This window comes from Rhinoderma darwinii, chromosome 10 (assembly GCF_050947455.1).
Source record: "Rhinoderma darwinii isolate aRhiDar2 chromosome 10, aRhiDar2.hap1, whole genome shotgun sequence".
In the NCBI taxonomy this organism is placed as follows: domain Eukaryota; kingdom Metazoa; phylum Chordata; class Amphibia; order Anura; family Rhinodermatidae; genus Rhinoderma; species Rhinoderma darwinii.
In genome coordinates, this window is record NC_134696.1 from 29609492 (window position 1) to 29625895 (window position 16404).

General features: G+C 41.2%; 1 protein-coding gene across 1 annotated transcript in view; it reads right to left on the reverse strand.

The window, feature by feature from the left end:
• Window positions 1–8117: 8117 nt before the first annotated feature.
• MORN1 (MORN repeat containing 1) overlaps window positions 8118–16404 on the reverse strand; it is a 261533-nt gene continuing 253246 nt past the window's right edge. Inside the window, exon 14 of the mRNA XM_075840954.1 lies at window positions 8118–8346. Coding sequence (XP_075697069.1) covers window positions 8192–8346 — 155 coding nt within the window. The 3' untranslated portion in view covers window positions 8118–8191. The remainder of the gene's footprint in view (window positions 8347–16404) is intronic.

Sequence of the window (16404 nt, forward strand, 5' to 3'; positions counted from 1 at the left end):
CAACCTGAAGATTTTAGCCAAACATATGAAGTTTGCCATGGATGTAATAAACTTTTCTTCAGGATCAGTTTGATCATCTACTTAAAATCTACATCAAGTATAAATACTTCTGGCATATAATTTCCAACGAATTGGATTATCCAGTGCATGACGCAATTACGTCATCATTAATGGGGGTTGAACGCCAACGCTCACTAATGCCGTTAGACTTTCATAAAAGTGTAATCGGTGGTAGTCTGCCAATCTCACTCTGAATAATCCTAAGAACAAGGATGGCTGTTATCCATGGAGTCAAGTAGTTACATGTGTGTCACTAACATTATTGCATTGTCTGGACCACTTCAGGGTTTAAATAGTGTCACAATAGTTTTCAGATTTGTCTGAAATGTCCATACTCTATTAAGGAATTCTGAGTAACTAGAAGTGAGGAAGGGGGCTCATTCAGGACCCTCATCAATTAGCCAGAGCAGAGAGTGGCAACAGAGAATAAATCTTGCTCTGAAGGATCCGGTGTGTCGGTCGATTATATGGAGCGTCTATTGATTTTAATGAGAAATGTGTAATACTTAATTTCTCCAGTGGAGGCATTAGAGGAAAATTGGACACTTGCTACCAGGTTGGATCACAGATCACAGCTGATCACTAAGTGTACCAGAAGCAAGAAAAAAATGTGATCTGCTTATCATAGGAGTACTCCTCTATTAAAAGAAGATTGTAAAAAGTGGATAACCCCTTTAGGTAAACTATTTTCCTAGTTTTAGGCTTTGTAGGCTCTTTAGTTTAGTAATTGTTGCTACCTTTACTATTGTTATTACTATGCTATTGCTGAAGCTAACACTTTGATACCCCTCCTGAACCAATGGTAAGTATAATCACTGAAAATGTATGCATTATTCCAGCTAAAGACTATCCATTAGCCGTTTTGGTACCCTATAGAAAATATTTCTTATCGACAACTATATATAAAAATCTACGGAACTACACTAGCACAATGTCGTCTGATACTGTATTACAATATTTTTACTTACCAGACTTTTACAATTATTAAGCACTACCTTTGTTGCATGGAATTTGCTCCTCCGCAGCTTCCATAACTGGTCTGGATTAGCCTGGCTACCATCCAATGCATTGCTAAATAAAATGGATCTATATGCCCGCTCACTGATTAACAGTGTTCCTTTGTGCTAAGACCACTAACTCCTGCCAACTTCAGCTCCACAGCAGAGGTGAGAAAGTGAATATAAATGGAGGTGGATTGATTCCATGGGTTAGGATGAAGGATGACTGTGTGTACCCTTCACAAAAACAAAAGTGCCTTATGAACATCTGTTCCTTTTTCAGCACTATTTCGTATGTCTTTGTTGCAGTGGCCTACTTAAACCTTTGAACATTAGACGAGACTTCAGTTTTAATGCTACGCACACTCAGTAAATACTTATTATGTTACTGGAATTTCGGAGTTTGCAATACAACATTCATTAGAAACACAGGCACAGGAAACTAGTAAATTGGGAAGAAAAGTTGTAGCCAAAGGGAAAATGCAAATAAAATATTGCTTTTTAAACTAATGAAATCCATTTTTTTTACATTTCAAAACCAGATTTCCAGAGGGTCAATGGATTAAAAGGAAAAAGGGACAATAGTCTAAAGCTCTATTCACATCCCATCTGCGACATATGTGTTTGTATGCCAAGAAAAAGGATACAAAGTATATTGAAATGTACCTATAAGTTCTTTAGGGCAATTGTTAGCCAAAATAGTGTCCATTTAGCATACATTTAGCAATAGAAGTTCAATCCTGGACACCTTTTTGTTTTGAGGTTTTCAATTATTCGTCACTGCAAAATAAGTATATGTTAAAGGGACCCTCCGCTCCCAGGACACAATTATAAATATAATGGGGTATAGGGAGTTATATTACCTGGGGCCCTCCAGTTGCGCCCATTTGCTGTGGATCTGCCGCTTTTGGGGTCCCCCCTGTGTTGTCCCAAAATGGCCACAGTGCTGCACATACTGAGTCTAAGACACTTCCTTTGTTCTCGGATTGGCCAGAACTGATCACATGAGCAGCTCTTGCCAATCCGAAAACTGTGGGAGTGTCTCCGACTCGTAGTCTATGAAGCGCTGCATCCAAGTTGGGACAACACAGAGGAGACCCCAAAGCGGCGGATCCACATCAGAGGGGCGCAACTGGAGGGCACCAGGCAATATTACTCCATATACTCAGTCAAATTTAAAATGTTGTCGCGGGATCCGGTCGCTTTAAGGTCCATTTTTGGCCAGACGACTGGCCCACCAGATTAACGGAGGATCTTCCAGTTGGCCCAGGCTTTGGTACAAAAATGAGCATCAAAGATGCAGCAAAGGACAAGATTATTTGGAGCTGGTTTTGGAGCCAATCACTTATCACTAGGGTGTTTTTCTTATGGGATCATTCATAAATAACTCCTTAGTCCATATTGATGATATGTCCTGTGTATACAATGCAAACAAAAAAATTATGGTGCAATCTAAAGTGGCACATGTTTTGTATAGACAGACCATTGTAAACTCTAAGAAGCTGTGGGGTAGACACATAGCAAACATATATGCAGAGGTAGGGGGTGAGAACATAAAACGTAAGGAAAGGATAAAGGTTGAACATATTCTGGTATATAAAGAATCTTGTGTATGGAAATGCAATGAAAAAAAACATACAAGGAGACCAAAGGTGATCAATGGAAGATTTTGCCCTTGGAAGTAGTCAAAGGTCCAAATCATATACCTTTCCAAGTAGTTCACATTCAATGCTCTTCATGACCTTAACCAGTTGACCACAGATATGATAGAAGCATGATCAGATAAAGTGAGAGCTTCTACTATTCTGGCTGAATAAAATGGTGGATGTGTAACCAGGTCTAGATCTAATACAGGGACGTAGTGCAGAGCCAGCAATCGCACCCAAGCCCTGGTGTTCAAGGGCTTCTCTGCTATATAAGTAGACACCAGTATAATAAATGGTAGGGTAGGTGGGGGCCCTGGAGCCTCAATTTACATCCCTGAGATACCTTGGATAGTATATCCCTTTCCCAATGATATGACTTCCGCATATATCCACCATATTAAGTATCCAATTTAAACAAAACAGTGACACTTGGGTATGAAAACGTAGGACCCTTTTTCCCCAACACAAATGGCAGACTTCTGGACACTTTCACACTTAGTGGATCATTATTTATTGGATAAGGTCGGTAGTGTGGTCAATTCTAGGGGCAGGATCAAAGTCAGTCCAACTTGTGTCTATCAGGTAATTCACTACTCATGTAGCACTGAGACTATTTTTGCAAAAAGATGATTGGCAAGAATTTTGGACTACTGGGTGTCTGGTTAAGAGAGTAAAAAAAATTTAGAACTGCTCAAAATACTTGACCACTATACCAGTGGCGTAACTACCGCGGTAGCAGCAGTAGCGGCTGCTACGGGGCCCGGGGCTTGAGGGGGCCCGTGCCGACAGCCGACACGCCCTCCCAAATGCCCGGTGGCGCCGCTAGCAGCCGTTATGGCTGCTACAGGGGTGGCGCCGCTCTGTGGGGCCCGCGCCACCGAGCCTTACACAGGCACTCTCATGCCTGTAGGTGTCGCTAGCACCGGAGGGGGCCCCGGTGCTAGCGGCAGCCAAATACATGTATTCGCACTGAATGGCCGGGCATGTTCCGTGCCTGACCATCCAGTGCCTTACAATGACACTGATTGGCTAGCGGCGCGATGACATCATCGCGCCGCTTCCATGCTTGGAAGGTGCTGATTGGCGGGGCAAGTCATTCTGCCCCGCCAATCAGCGTCATTGAAGGACGCTCATTCAGCTCCTTCAGACATGCTCAGAAGAGAGCATGTCTGCATCGCCAGTGAACAGCGTGGGAACCGGAGAATGTGAGTATGTCAACTTTATATATTTTTTTCCTCATAAAAATGAGAATGGCATTATCTATAGTGGGGGGGGGTCGTCTTTATGTGGGCTATTATATATAGGGGGGTCTATATGTGGGGCAGTAGCTACAGGGGGGGTCTATATGTGGGGCAGTAGCTACAGGGGGGTCTATATGTGGGGGTGTGGGCCACTATATACAGGGGGGTCTATATGTGGGCCACTATATACAGGGGGGGGTCTATATGTGGGGCACTAGCTACAGGGGAGGTCTGTATGTGGGGATGTGGGCCACTATCTACAGGGGGGTCTATATGTGGGGCAGTATGTGTGAGACACTATACAGGGGTGGGCTATATGTAGAGCACTATCTATAGGGGAGCTATTTTTTAGGGTACTTTCTATAGGGGTGGGCTATGTGTGGGACACTATATACAGGGGTGGGTTACCTGTGGGGCACTAGCAACAGGGTGGCTATATGTAGTGCACAGTCTACAGGGGTGGGCTATATGTGGGACAATATCTACAGAGGTGAGCTATACGTGGAGCACTAACTATAAGGGAAGCTATATGTAGGGCAGCACGGTGGCTCAGTGGTTAGTACTATTGCCTTGCAGCTCTGGAGTCCATATGTGGGCACTATCTACAGGGGCTTCTATGTAGGTCACAATCTATAGGGGGCACTATCTACAGGGGGCACTGTGTGTGTGTGTGTGTGTGTGTGTGTGTGTGTGTGTGTGTGTGTGTGTGTGTGTGTGTGTGTGTGTGTGACAGTTATATTTAGAGGTGTTGAGAATTTTAACTTTGTTTATAGGTGCAGAAATGTTTTAAAAGTGAGAAGCTGAAGACATCTAAACAGAAAACTGCAGAAATGGGTCATGGCCGGGAGAAATCCATCATAGATGTCTGAACCGGAGGGAGAAGAAAAGAACTAGAATCTGATACGTCACCGGTGAGTCACAATGTAAATGTTTATTCTGCCTCTAATCAGTATTGTAGTCACTGTATGATCTGCAGCGAGATGATGGGTGGTATGATTTTTTTTTGTGAAACCGCATCTCCCAGCATATCCTTATCATTGTTTCGGCCATGCTGGGAGCTGTAGTTTTACGCGGTACAAACCTATGCGCAGTTGCGTAACTACCGCTATAGCAGCCGTAGCGACTTCTACGGGGCCTGCAGCATGAGGGGGCCCGTGCCACCCGCCGCACGGCCCCTCCCATGGCCGCAGGCTCCGCTAGCAGCCGCTATGGCTGCTACAGCGCGACGCCACTGAAGGGGTTGTTCCTACAAAAGACATGCATCCCCTAACCACAGGATAGGGGATACATGTGGGATCTCTGGGACGCCCAGCGATGAGGAGAACGGGGGACCGAAAGTCCCCCTTAAGTTCTCCATGACAAACCTCGGACTTCCGTAGTCTGTCTGCAGCTCCATGGAAATGACTTGCGCACTGGTCGTGCTTGTGTGCATGCGTGACCAGCGCTCCTTTCATTTTTATTGAACTGCGCAGACGCCGGAAGTCCGAGGTTAGTCATGGAGAACTTCGGGGGACTTTCGGTCCCCCGTTCTCCTTATCGCTGCCAGCGATCACACATGTATCCCCTATCCTGTGGATAGGGGATGCATGTCTTTTGTAGGACAAACTATAGGCTGTTTTTTTTTGGGGGGGGGGGTCTGTATGGCGTAATCTACAGAGGGGGCTGTATGGCGTTATCTACAGAGGGGGCTGTATGGCGTTATCTACAGGGGGCTGTGTATGGTGCTATCTATAGGGGGGCGCTGTGTGGTGGAATCTATAGGGAGGCACTATCTACAAGGGGGGGGGTTGTGTAATACCCAGCAGAGGGGGGGGGGCCCCAGTCAAAAGTTTGCTATGGGGCCCAGTCTTTCCTAGTTACGCCCCTGCACTATACTATATATATATATATATATATGTACATATTAAACCAATGGGTGTTCCTCGGATGCACAGTTATATGGGGTCCGATACCTGTCTCGCTCTGTAAATGTGTATAACATAATGCCACAATTCCGTTAAACTGTTGACATTACTTATTGTGTCCAAAGTAAGTTGGGCTCACCGGTTCTCCATACCATACTGAATACAAATTTTCTATATGATATCTGTAAAAAGGACAACAAACAAAACATAAAACTGGCTATATACAGTGTGTGTGTGTGTGTGTGTGTGTGTGTGTGTGTGTGTGTGTGTGTGTGTGTGCGTGCGCGTGAATGTATATACGTGAGTATGTATGTGTGTTTGCGTGTATATATATATATATATATATATATATACATACATACACACACACACACACGTGTGTGTGCATTTTCACGTGCTCTGACTATTTTTCCTAGGTAGACACTAATTGTGCCTCACCCATTCTGTACCTATTCCTGTCACAGGCAGCTGCCAGCCAGTAAGGCTTATGACGCCACTATTCGGAAAAAGGACAGCAACAACTGGTGGACACTTGTCACAGGCTACCATGAGAAGTAAACCCTACTGCATTCCCAAGAAAGAAATGAGCTATGAAAAGCTACATGTAAAGGCCATACCAGGTCAGGATCAGCTGGAGCTTTCTTTCCCTGCAAGTATCTTTGCACCATTGGAAAACCTGGACAGTTAGATAACATATCCTGGACTATATTGGTCCTATAAATAACCTGCATTAAAAATATAGACTTTTTAAAGAGTTAATTAAAAAAAGATAAGACCTCATCAAGAATTCTCTACGCAATGTACCGACGACATCAAGCTGATTTTTTTAATGTAGAATTTGGAATGTGTTACTATAGAGAAAACATATGGTTGTAAAACCAGGAGGACAGCAAACTCAGGAATATATGATGTCTACAATCTCTTCCTAAATATTTCACTTTAACCGAGTGAATCATTCTGCCTTGCAAAATTCATGGGTTGCTTTATCAGCAGGGACATGTCTCCAATCATATAGGATAATTCCAAAGGGACATGTCGGTAGATAATATCAGTTTGGGTCCATGTAATGGGACCACAATGCCCAGATAGAAGTGGATGTGGTGCCGAGTCATGTACCCAAAGGGGTGTGGATGAACTAGTAAGCACTGCGTCACTCTTATTATGTGCGGGTCACAGCTCTCGGTTCCAATTCTATCTTATGACAAAAAGTGAAAAACCACCTACAAGAATAATCTTTGAGACAACTCTGGATTAGAAAGGACACTGGTCACAATGGCACGGTGTTCCTTAAGCGTATGGACTCACATGGCGGATACGCTGCGTAAAAGTACGCAGAATATCGGTCCTAAAAACCTGCAGGAAATTCTTTACAAAAAACTGCACCAAATTGTGGTGCAGTTTTTCAGGTGGAATCTCCACTGCAGAAAAAAGTGGTTAAAAAAAAAAGTAAACTTGCCCGTTCTACGTTGTCATAGCGACACTTAATTCTGTTCTCGTCCAGACCGGCCTACTGATATGACTCTGCAGCCAATGTGACCGCTGCAGCCTGTGATTGGCTACATCAGTCACATGGGATGAAATGTCATCCCAGGAGGCCGGCCTAGACGGCGAACAGAAGAAAGTGTGGCTACAACACCGAGCTGTAAGTATAAACTTTTTTATTCGTTTTACACCCAAAAAAAAAAAATTTTTCTGAGTTGCGATTTTTGCGGGAGAATCACAGCTTTTCTGCCACAACAATTGCAACTTTTGCCTATTTGTTGTGGGTTTTAACTACCATTGAATTCAATGGGGAAAATCCGCAACAGAAGAGAAGCGATTTTGCAGGATAAATTGACATATTGCAGATTTTAAAAAAACGCACCGCAGGTCAATTCATGAATGGTTTTTCAGCGCTTTTTTTCCACAGTGTGTGATTGAGAAGTCTCACCCACTCAGCTACTACTGTAGTTTGCTGCGGACTTTCCACAATTAAATTTATTGGGTATAATCGGCAGGGTTTACCCTATGTCTGTCCCTATCCTAAAGGTTAGATGGCTTTCTCAGGGAACCAACCAGCAGGGAGAATGGACAAAACCTTGACTTTTCCTTTCCAGGATCGAATCCAATTTTTAGGAGGAAACAGAAAAATAGAGTTTATATTTGAGCACCAAGCACAAATTGTATTTTTGTAGTTTTCGTGGCTGTTCCTTATTTTGCCCACTATGTAAATTTTATAATGTCATTTCTGCTCTAAAACTAAGGCTATAAAAAAAAAATACAACAAAGACTTTGTGAAGAGTATTTATTAAAATAAAATGTGCAAAGACAGAAAGAAAAAACACCTAAACCCAATAATGTATTCAGCTCACAGTCGGAGCATGCAGCATTTCAGGCTTCCGATTACTTTTTGCTTTGGATTTTTCTGGAACAATTCTTACAAGTTTGAAAGCAGTTGGAAGAGTGTGTCCTAGGAATGGTGGACTGGTAATGTCTTCGACCATCACAACATACTCCCCTGGAAAAAAAAAAGACAACATAGTTGAGTTGGCTTGCTCTTGGAAAAAGACCTTAGGCTATGGTCAAACAATTATCGTGGCACCTTTACAAAGCGTAGTTATTGCTTTTTCTCCATGATCTCACAATATGGAATCGCTACTAGGGTCATTGTAGAAAGTATCCAAGCAAAGACCTACCGTAATTCTCCATAGTCAAGTCAGATATGGCTCTATTTGTTAACAATAAATTTGGTTTGGTTCCAGCCAAGTTTTGAATGGTACTTTCTAAAAGACACTAACTGTACCCATGTGGTGATAATATTTAGCATTTGAAGAATTGAGGTGTTCTTCTCCTTATATGTGGTAAAACATCAGGTCTGTAAAAACTCAATGGTGCACCAAGCAAGTCCTGGGGCTTTTCTAGTTCATGTTTATTTGTGGGTTTTTTTTACCCTCTACTGTCCATGAGGCTTTGAATTCAGTTCTATCAAGGAATGATGATGTGACATGAGGTGTGGACCTCATCCCATAAGTATAGATATCAGTTGAAGGAAATAGTATTCAATAGTAAGCAGGGAACAATCACTTGGATGATGGAAAACTACGTCTCCAGGGGGCATCATTCGCCATATGTTGAAACCTAACCAAATAGGTGTATGGATATAGGACTTTTTAGTCAAGCTAAGGACTATCTTACTATATATTTGATTTGTAGTTGAACACAATCAGTTATAGGGAGGGTAAAAGTGGGCAAACACCCCAGGACCTCTACCATCTAGGATCCTTCACCAACCTCCTTAGGACAATTATTTTGTCACTGTATGGTGGTATTTTTTAATACTTCATGGTACTGTTATTTGTGCCTTTCGTGGTAGTTTTTGAAAGACTATTCTTGTAATCGTGCTACTGTTTGTAATATTTTTACATGTATAACTTTCATCTTTCACTTTCTTCAGTTTTTTTCTTAGCTAGAATCCTTCTCCGCACACAATATTTTACCCAGGGGCCTCGATAGACCGTGATCCAAACCTGTCTGCCCCCATTACCACTACTTTATCTCACAAATCTCAGCAACCAGTTTCTATACCAATTACTTTTTACTGACAACTTGTGAACTTTTAATACCCCAAATTTTTTTAATCTCAGAAACTCCTGCTCCTACGATGTACAATTTTTAGAACAATGCATTATTTGGGTATTTCTGGACAGAATTACGGATGACTACCAAACAATTCTGTCAAAACCTCTTGGCGTGGAGGCCTGTTTATCCCAATTAAAACTCCTAATTAGAATTCTGTCTGTGATGTAAAATCACATATGTAACGTCTTGTAGTAGAACTATATCAATGCGGACGTTTATTCAAGTGAACTTTTTTTTGGGTGCGCTTTTGTAAATTTGAGCAGAAATGTTGCGTACAGTCTTGACAATGTAATCGAGGAATGAAAAGCATTCTGTAGTGTAAAAGCATTTTGGCATTCAACACACCAATCCTTTCACGAGGCAGATTTAATAAGCACTAAATTAGAATAAATAGCTAGGAAGGGGCGCGGTGGTACCAAACTCTGTAATTGCCCCACTCTACGAGAGGAATAAGTAATGAGAAGACAGATGTCCCTGATCTGTAAGCACAATGCTAATCAAACACCTGCGATTAAAGACGTAGAGGAAGCCTCTCTATTAATGCTAATCAGCCGTAATCATACTATATCAAGAGCAGAGCAAACCGGGTCCATTATTAGCATAGAAGAAGCTCATGTGCACCCTGAATCTCTAGTGTTTATATTTTCCTTATTACCAAACAAAATGTTTTCAATTACCTAAATCAATTCACTCCAGCACAATGGGCACCATCTTTGCGGTGTCTTATGCAAATGTGAATGTGTCTCCAAGGGAGGGGATTGCAGTTCACAACAGGAACTGGAATTTATTTATAGGATTTAATGCGTCTTTGCAAATAATTACATAGAGCTGCAAAATTAGGCTGTTTGTGATTAAGAATTTCGTTACATATACGGAGAGGGTCGCAAAGGACACTAAAGGTTGACTTTATACATTACGATAATAACCTGATGTACTAATAACTTATTATTGGCGTGATATTTGGAGCAATCTTTGTACACGCAGTAATGCCTTATGCACACTGTGTGCCACCCGGGTCCCGTCAGTGATCCGTGTCCTATCTTTGCACGGATTGGAAAGTCGGGTCTGTCTTCACTGACCCGATTCACCCGCTAAAGTGAATTTTGTCCGTGAAAACAATGGGGTGCCACTCGGATACCGTGAAAAATGTCCCGAGTGGCACTCGGTCGTGTGCAACGTGCATAGTGATTTGCTAGGAGGATAAATAATTCATATTATAGTAAATAAAACCTTGATATCCCTATTAATATGGTTTTCGGTCTAATCATATTTGATATGCTATAAGACTAGGGGTAAGGTCCCTGGTCCATCAGTCAATTAACCAGTTGTGTGTCAAAAGTTAACAAAGTATAAAGTAATCTTTAGACTTATAGCTTAAAGGGTTTTCTGCTTTACAAAACCCATTTTCAAATCCTGTGAGGGAATCCTGAGTTAATTGAGGAGGGTCCTTCGTTTGGGACCACCATTAGACCACCATCAGCTAAAAAGATCAGCTACCAAGAGTGTTTCTCGCTTTGGAGGAATCAGCAAGTCTATGCACTATACAACTGGCACAATGATTTCAATGGGCACCATGTAATGCTTCATATCCCCTGTGGTGGTGCTGTAGGGTAATTAAACTGCTGATTTCTGGGGTCCAAGCAGAGGCAAAATCTGTGATCATCTTGATTTTGGGGAACATAACAAAAAGGAATTGTAAAAGGTGGGCAACCCCTTAAAGATGAGCTTTCACCACTGGGAACCATTCTTTGTTGGAGTAATTGGAGAAGATTAAGGGCTCCTCATCTGAAAGGTACTGCCAACTGCCTAACTGCTCAGTCTGCCCCTGATGTACAATCATCCGAATTCCCAACATCTGTGTCTCCTAGTGGGCATTGGAACCCAGGCTATCCCCAAAGTGCATCGAGGTATAAAGATTTTCAATATACAGGATGGGCAAAGATGAAGGATGTGCTAGGAGGAAAAGCTCAATGCTTTGAACAGAAAACAACAAAAAGGAATTCAGTGCCCAGCAAAGAGCCAGGTTTCACTCCATTCATCATGTCATGTACACCGATGCATGTGGACGAGAGGTGGGATCCAGGTTGTGAATATTTTTCAAACCATGTAGGACTCTAGTATGCCACTAGTTGTGTTCAAACTTCAGATCTAATGTGCATTGACAATTATCAGAACCATGTGTGATAACTCTAGTTTTATATATATATATATATATATATATATATATATATATATATATATATATATATATATATCTATATCAGCATCACTTGTAAACGTGAGAATTCTAAACTTTTTGCCACTTGAAACGAGAAAGTTTACATATGTCTAATAATTGAAATGTACATAAATACATGTACACATGGGGCTCACTTATTAGCCTTCTGTAATGTAGGCCAGGTAGTGCAAATGTGATTTAAGAAAGCATATTGAATATCATATGTTAGCAATTTTATTGAAAATGTAATGCATATGTTTATTTATGACCTCTGGCACTGCCAATTATATCCATAGTGGAGATGAATATATATCAGCCTGAACTTACTCATAAATATTGCTCAATTTGACTTTGAATGTCATCTCAAAAATAAAAAAAATTGTGAAAATAACACTATTGATAGCTTTGCGACATATGCGTGGCAGAGCACAGACACCAAGCTTCTGTTCTCTCCTTACAGACATGTACATGTCTTAATATGGAGCTCTGGGTGTCTACAATCAATGTAAAAAATACATATATATTCACAAATGACACTTCATTTTGGTAAGGGGGTTCTCTCATGACAACAAGTTTTAGATTGAAGCTGGCAATGAATTGACCACTGCAGTTCCGGCTTCAGAAACCTCAGAAGGTCAGCTGTTATCTCCGGGGAAGGCTCCAGAGAGACGTACATTCCCTCTGCTGCATGGACCAGCCAGGTCCTCCAGAGTGAGAGCTACTCTTTGTTAGCTGCACTTTGCTTTGTCTAATAGAGCGGGTCCCAGGCACGGGACCCCATCTATGACTTCTACATGCCATTAGAGAAGAGACAAACTTAGAAAGTTTGGAATAAGATTTGCATCTTTAAGCAGCCCATAAAATGACTGTAGCTGTTGGCCGACAGCTATTCATCCAAACTCCCCCTTAAGGCCCTTTTACACGGGTCTATTATTGGGCAAATGAGCGTTCACAGAAAGCCTGTTCCCGATCATTGCCATGTGTAAACGCTAGCGCTCGTTCAACGGCTGATTGTATCATTTATGCAGCCGAAAATATTATCGTTGTTGGCATCACATCTCCCTGTGTAAACAGGGAAACGTGCTGCCGACATGATGGAAATGTCTGAAGATGAGTGATCGGAGTAATGAGCGCTTCTCCCCATACATTGCTCCTTGTGAAAGGATCAAACAAGCGCCGTTTAATGAGCTGTCTCGTTGATCGCCACACGTTTACACGGCCCACGTCAGGCAAGGTGAGAGGACCCCTTACTCTCAGCCGAGTGTGCATATTATCAATGGGGAGAGGGGAATAAGCCACTACCAGACACGTCTGGCAGCGGTTCATCTCCTGCAAGAACAAAGGATCGGGGATGTTACATTTCTGCTGCACATGCCCGATGTTTCTTCCTGCAACTGGAGAATCATGGACAACCCATGCATATTGGATAATGAACCAGTCCTGCCGAAATCAACAGATATAGCCGACTTTCATTTAATGTGTATGGTCACCATAATGTACTCTTAGCGCTCATGCACAAGAATGTTGTTTTCTTCAGCGTCCTATCCATTTGTTTTTTTGCGGATAGCAAACGGAAATATTCATTTCTAGAGAGCCATGCACACATCTAGTTTTTCTGCGGATCCGTGTCTCCGCTCGGCAAAATTATAGAACATGTCCAATTCCTATCCGTGTTTGTGGTCTGTCTCATCCATTCTAGTGTATGGGTCCGCAGAAAAATGGACAGAACGTGGAAGCCACTAGGATCCGTGTTTTGTGGTCCGCAAAATGGAATAGGTCGTGTGCATGAAGCCTTAACACTAAAGACTTCAGGACCGTAGGTCCAAACCTAGCAGCAATATTTATATTTACTATATTAAAAATGCCGTAAAGTAATCTTGATACACTAAAGAGAAGGTTGAACTGATACAAGTATTGGATATTTATTATCAGCCTTTAAAATACAAAAATAGATTTTCAATGAAACATTTTTGCAGAATTCTAGATATATATTTACACTTTATATATACACACATATATATATATATATACTACACAGCACATTACCCTCCCCCAATCCATTCTACTATATTTCAGTATAAGTCGCTCATTTATCACTTGTATGTATAGACGCTTTTCACATGGGATTTAATAGTAAGCATCATTCAGGGCTGTGTTGGGGGAGGTGGGTAGACAATGCAGCCTGGCATTAGTTGCTGCCATTCAGTTGCATACCCCACTTAATAGACACATCTCCTGGCAAAGGGTGGAATGTTTTCCCATGGATGAAATCCTACAATACTGAATTTGGAATAATCAAGCATTCTTCATGCATGGTTCCACAGTGGGCACCAGCGGGGCTTACAACAATGGGCATCCCACGGCAGTAGTCCCCACCTAGCTGGTAGACAAAAGAGGGGGGTGAATTCTAGATGGACGGCTGTTTCTCATAGAAACTAGATTAACTTTGTGATTTCCAGTTCGCTCTTAGAAAGATTTTCAAGAGACACTAATTTTAGTCATCAATTTTCTGTAAGACAGCCCACACTCGTGACTTCTCCATCAACAGTTTAACATTGCGTTCTGAAGTTAAAACTTGAGACATTTTTGAAAAGCGAACAATAGGAGCTTGAAGTTATGGAAAAGAGGTTAAAAGAAAAGAACAATTCCAATTTAAAGGTTGACAATAGATATGCTAATGAACAAAGTTTCTTTCAAAGTACTGTAACTAATTTAAGCATGTCATGTATTAGTTCTGTATGAAAAATATGACTGCCTCGCAATCCTTCTCCTGTTCATTTATTCTGCATCTGCTTGTTATAAGTTTGGTTTATATGTGAGCAGTAAGGTTGGGTTGCTAGGGTCCGACAGGCATAGCAACAGAGTAACTAGAACATAAAAACCAGAAAAATATCAGTTAAAAAAAAAACTAAGATATGACATTCAGCAAATTAAGGTTATTCATTGCATTGTGAGAATTTTATTTAAAAAAATTAAATGTCTGTATCAATTCCTTCACAGTTTTTAAGATCTCTGTTGGCAGCCTTGAGTGATTATCACATAACCAGGACAGATTATTTTTATCTCTGGAAGTAAACAGTGCATATTTCCATTCACTGACTGCAAGAGAGCTATTGAAACTGTAAGGCTGAATTCACACGTCGCGGATTTGTCGCAGATTTTGTAGCAGTTTTGACGCAGATCTCACCCTTTTGCATTGCAAAGGGTAAAATCTGCGCTGAAAATCTGCATCAAATCCGCGACGCGTGATCTCAACCTTAAGGGATTGATACAGAAAGTAGTTTGAAAAATGTTATAACTTCCCATTGTATAATAAATCACCTCAAATTGCTGAAATGTCATATCTTTATGATCTATCTGACTTGTATGTTCCTATAACTCTGTTGCTATGTTTCAATGAAGCTTCCTATTGCATGACTGCAAGCAGAGATCTTGGAAACCGCACGGAATTTATACAGAAAGTATATTAGAAAATGGTATAGCTTTTCATTACACAATGAATAACCTTTCTTTGCTGAAAATGTAATAACCATTTAAATGTGTTTCCTTCTATTTAGAATATTTTTTTTTTATTTCGGAAGTTCTTGACTTGTCCTTGTATCTCAAATTGGTAAGAATTCTATTTAGCATTTTATAGTCAGATCTCTTTTTGAAAAAGTTAGGTAGGAAACAATATCAATGTTATGTCATCATTATAGCTCTCACAAAGGTTGTCACCCATCTTTCTCCGAATCCTGAATGTCATATAATGCATAACGAGGATGATTTCCACTTGTGGGAAAGTCGAGAGACACTTAATGATTAATAAAACATATGTCACTGTGTGGATATTACACTAGTATAATGTTACTATTACTAACTTGCTGTTAACAATGAGTACAGGGTGGGCCATTTATATGGATACACCTAAATAAAATGGGAATGGTTGGTGATATTAACTTCCTGTTTGTGGCACATTAGTATATGGGAGGGGGGAAACTTTTCAAGCTGGGTGTTGACCATGGTGGCCATTTTGAAGTCGGCCATTTTGTATCCAACTTTCATTTTTTCAATGGGAAGAGGGTCATGTAACACATCAAACTTATCGAGAATGTCACAAGAAAAACAATGGTGTGCTTGGTTTTAACGTTACTTTATTCTTTCATGAGTTATTTACAAGTTTCGGACCACTTATAAAATGTGTTCAAAGTGCTGCCCATTGTGTTGGATTGTCAATGCAACCCTCTTCTCCCACTCTTCACACACTGATAGCAACACCACAGAAGAAATGCCTCCCGATCTGACCCCCTTAGACTTTTATCTTTCGGGTCATCTGAAGGCAATTGTCTATGCTGTGAAGATACGAGATGTGCAGCAACTGAAACTACGGATACTGGAAGCCTGTGCTAGCATTTCTTCTGCGGTGTTGCTATCAGTGTGTGAAGAGTGGGAGAAGAGGGTTGCATTGACAATCCAACACAATGGGCAGCACTTTGAACACATTTTATAAGTGGTCAGAAACTTGTAAATAACTCATGAAAAAATAAAGTAACGTTAAAACCAAGCAAACCATTGTTTTTCTTGTGAAATTCTCGATAAGTTTGATGTGTCACATGACCCTCTTCCCATTGAAAAAACTAAAGTTGGATACAAAATGTCCGACTTCAAAATGGCCGCCATGGTCAACACCCAGCTTGAAAAGTTTCCCCCCTCCCATATACTAATGTGCCACAAACAGGA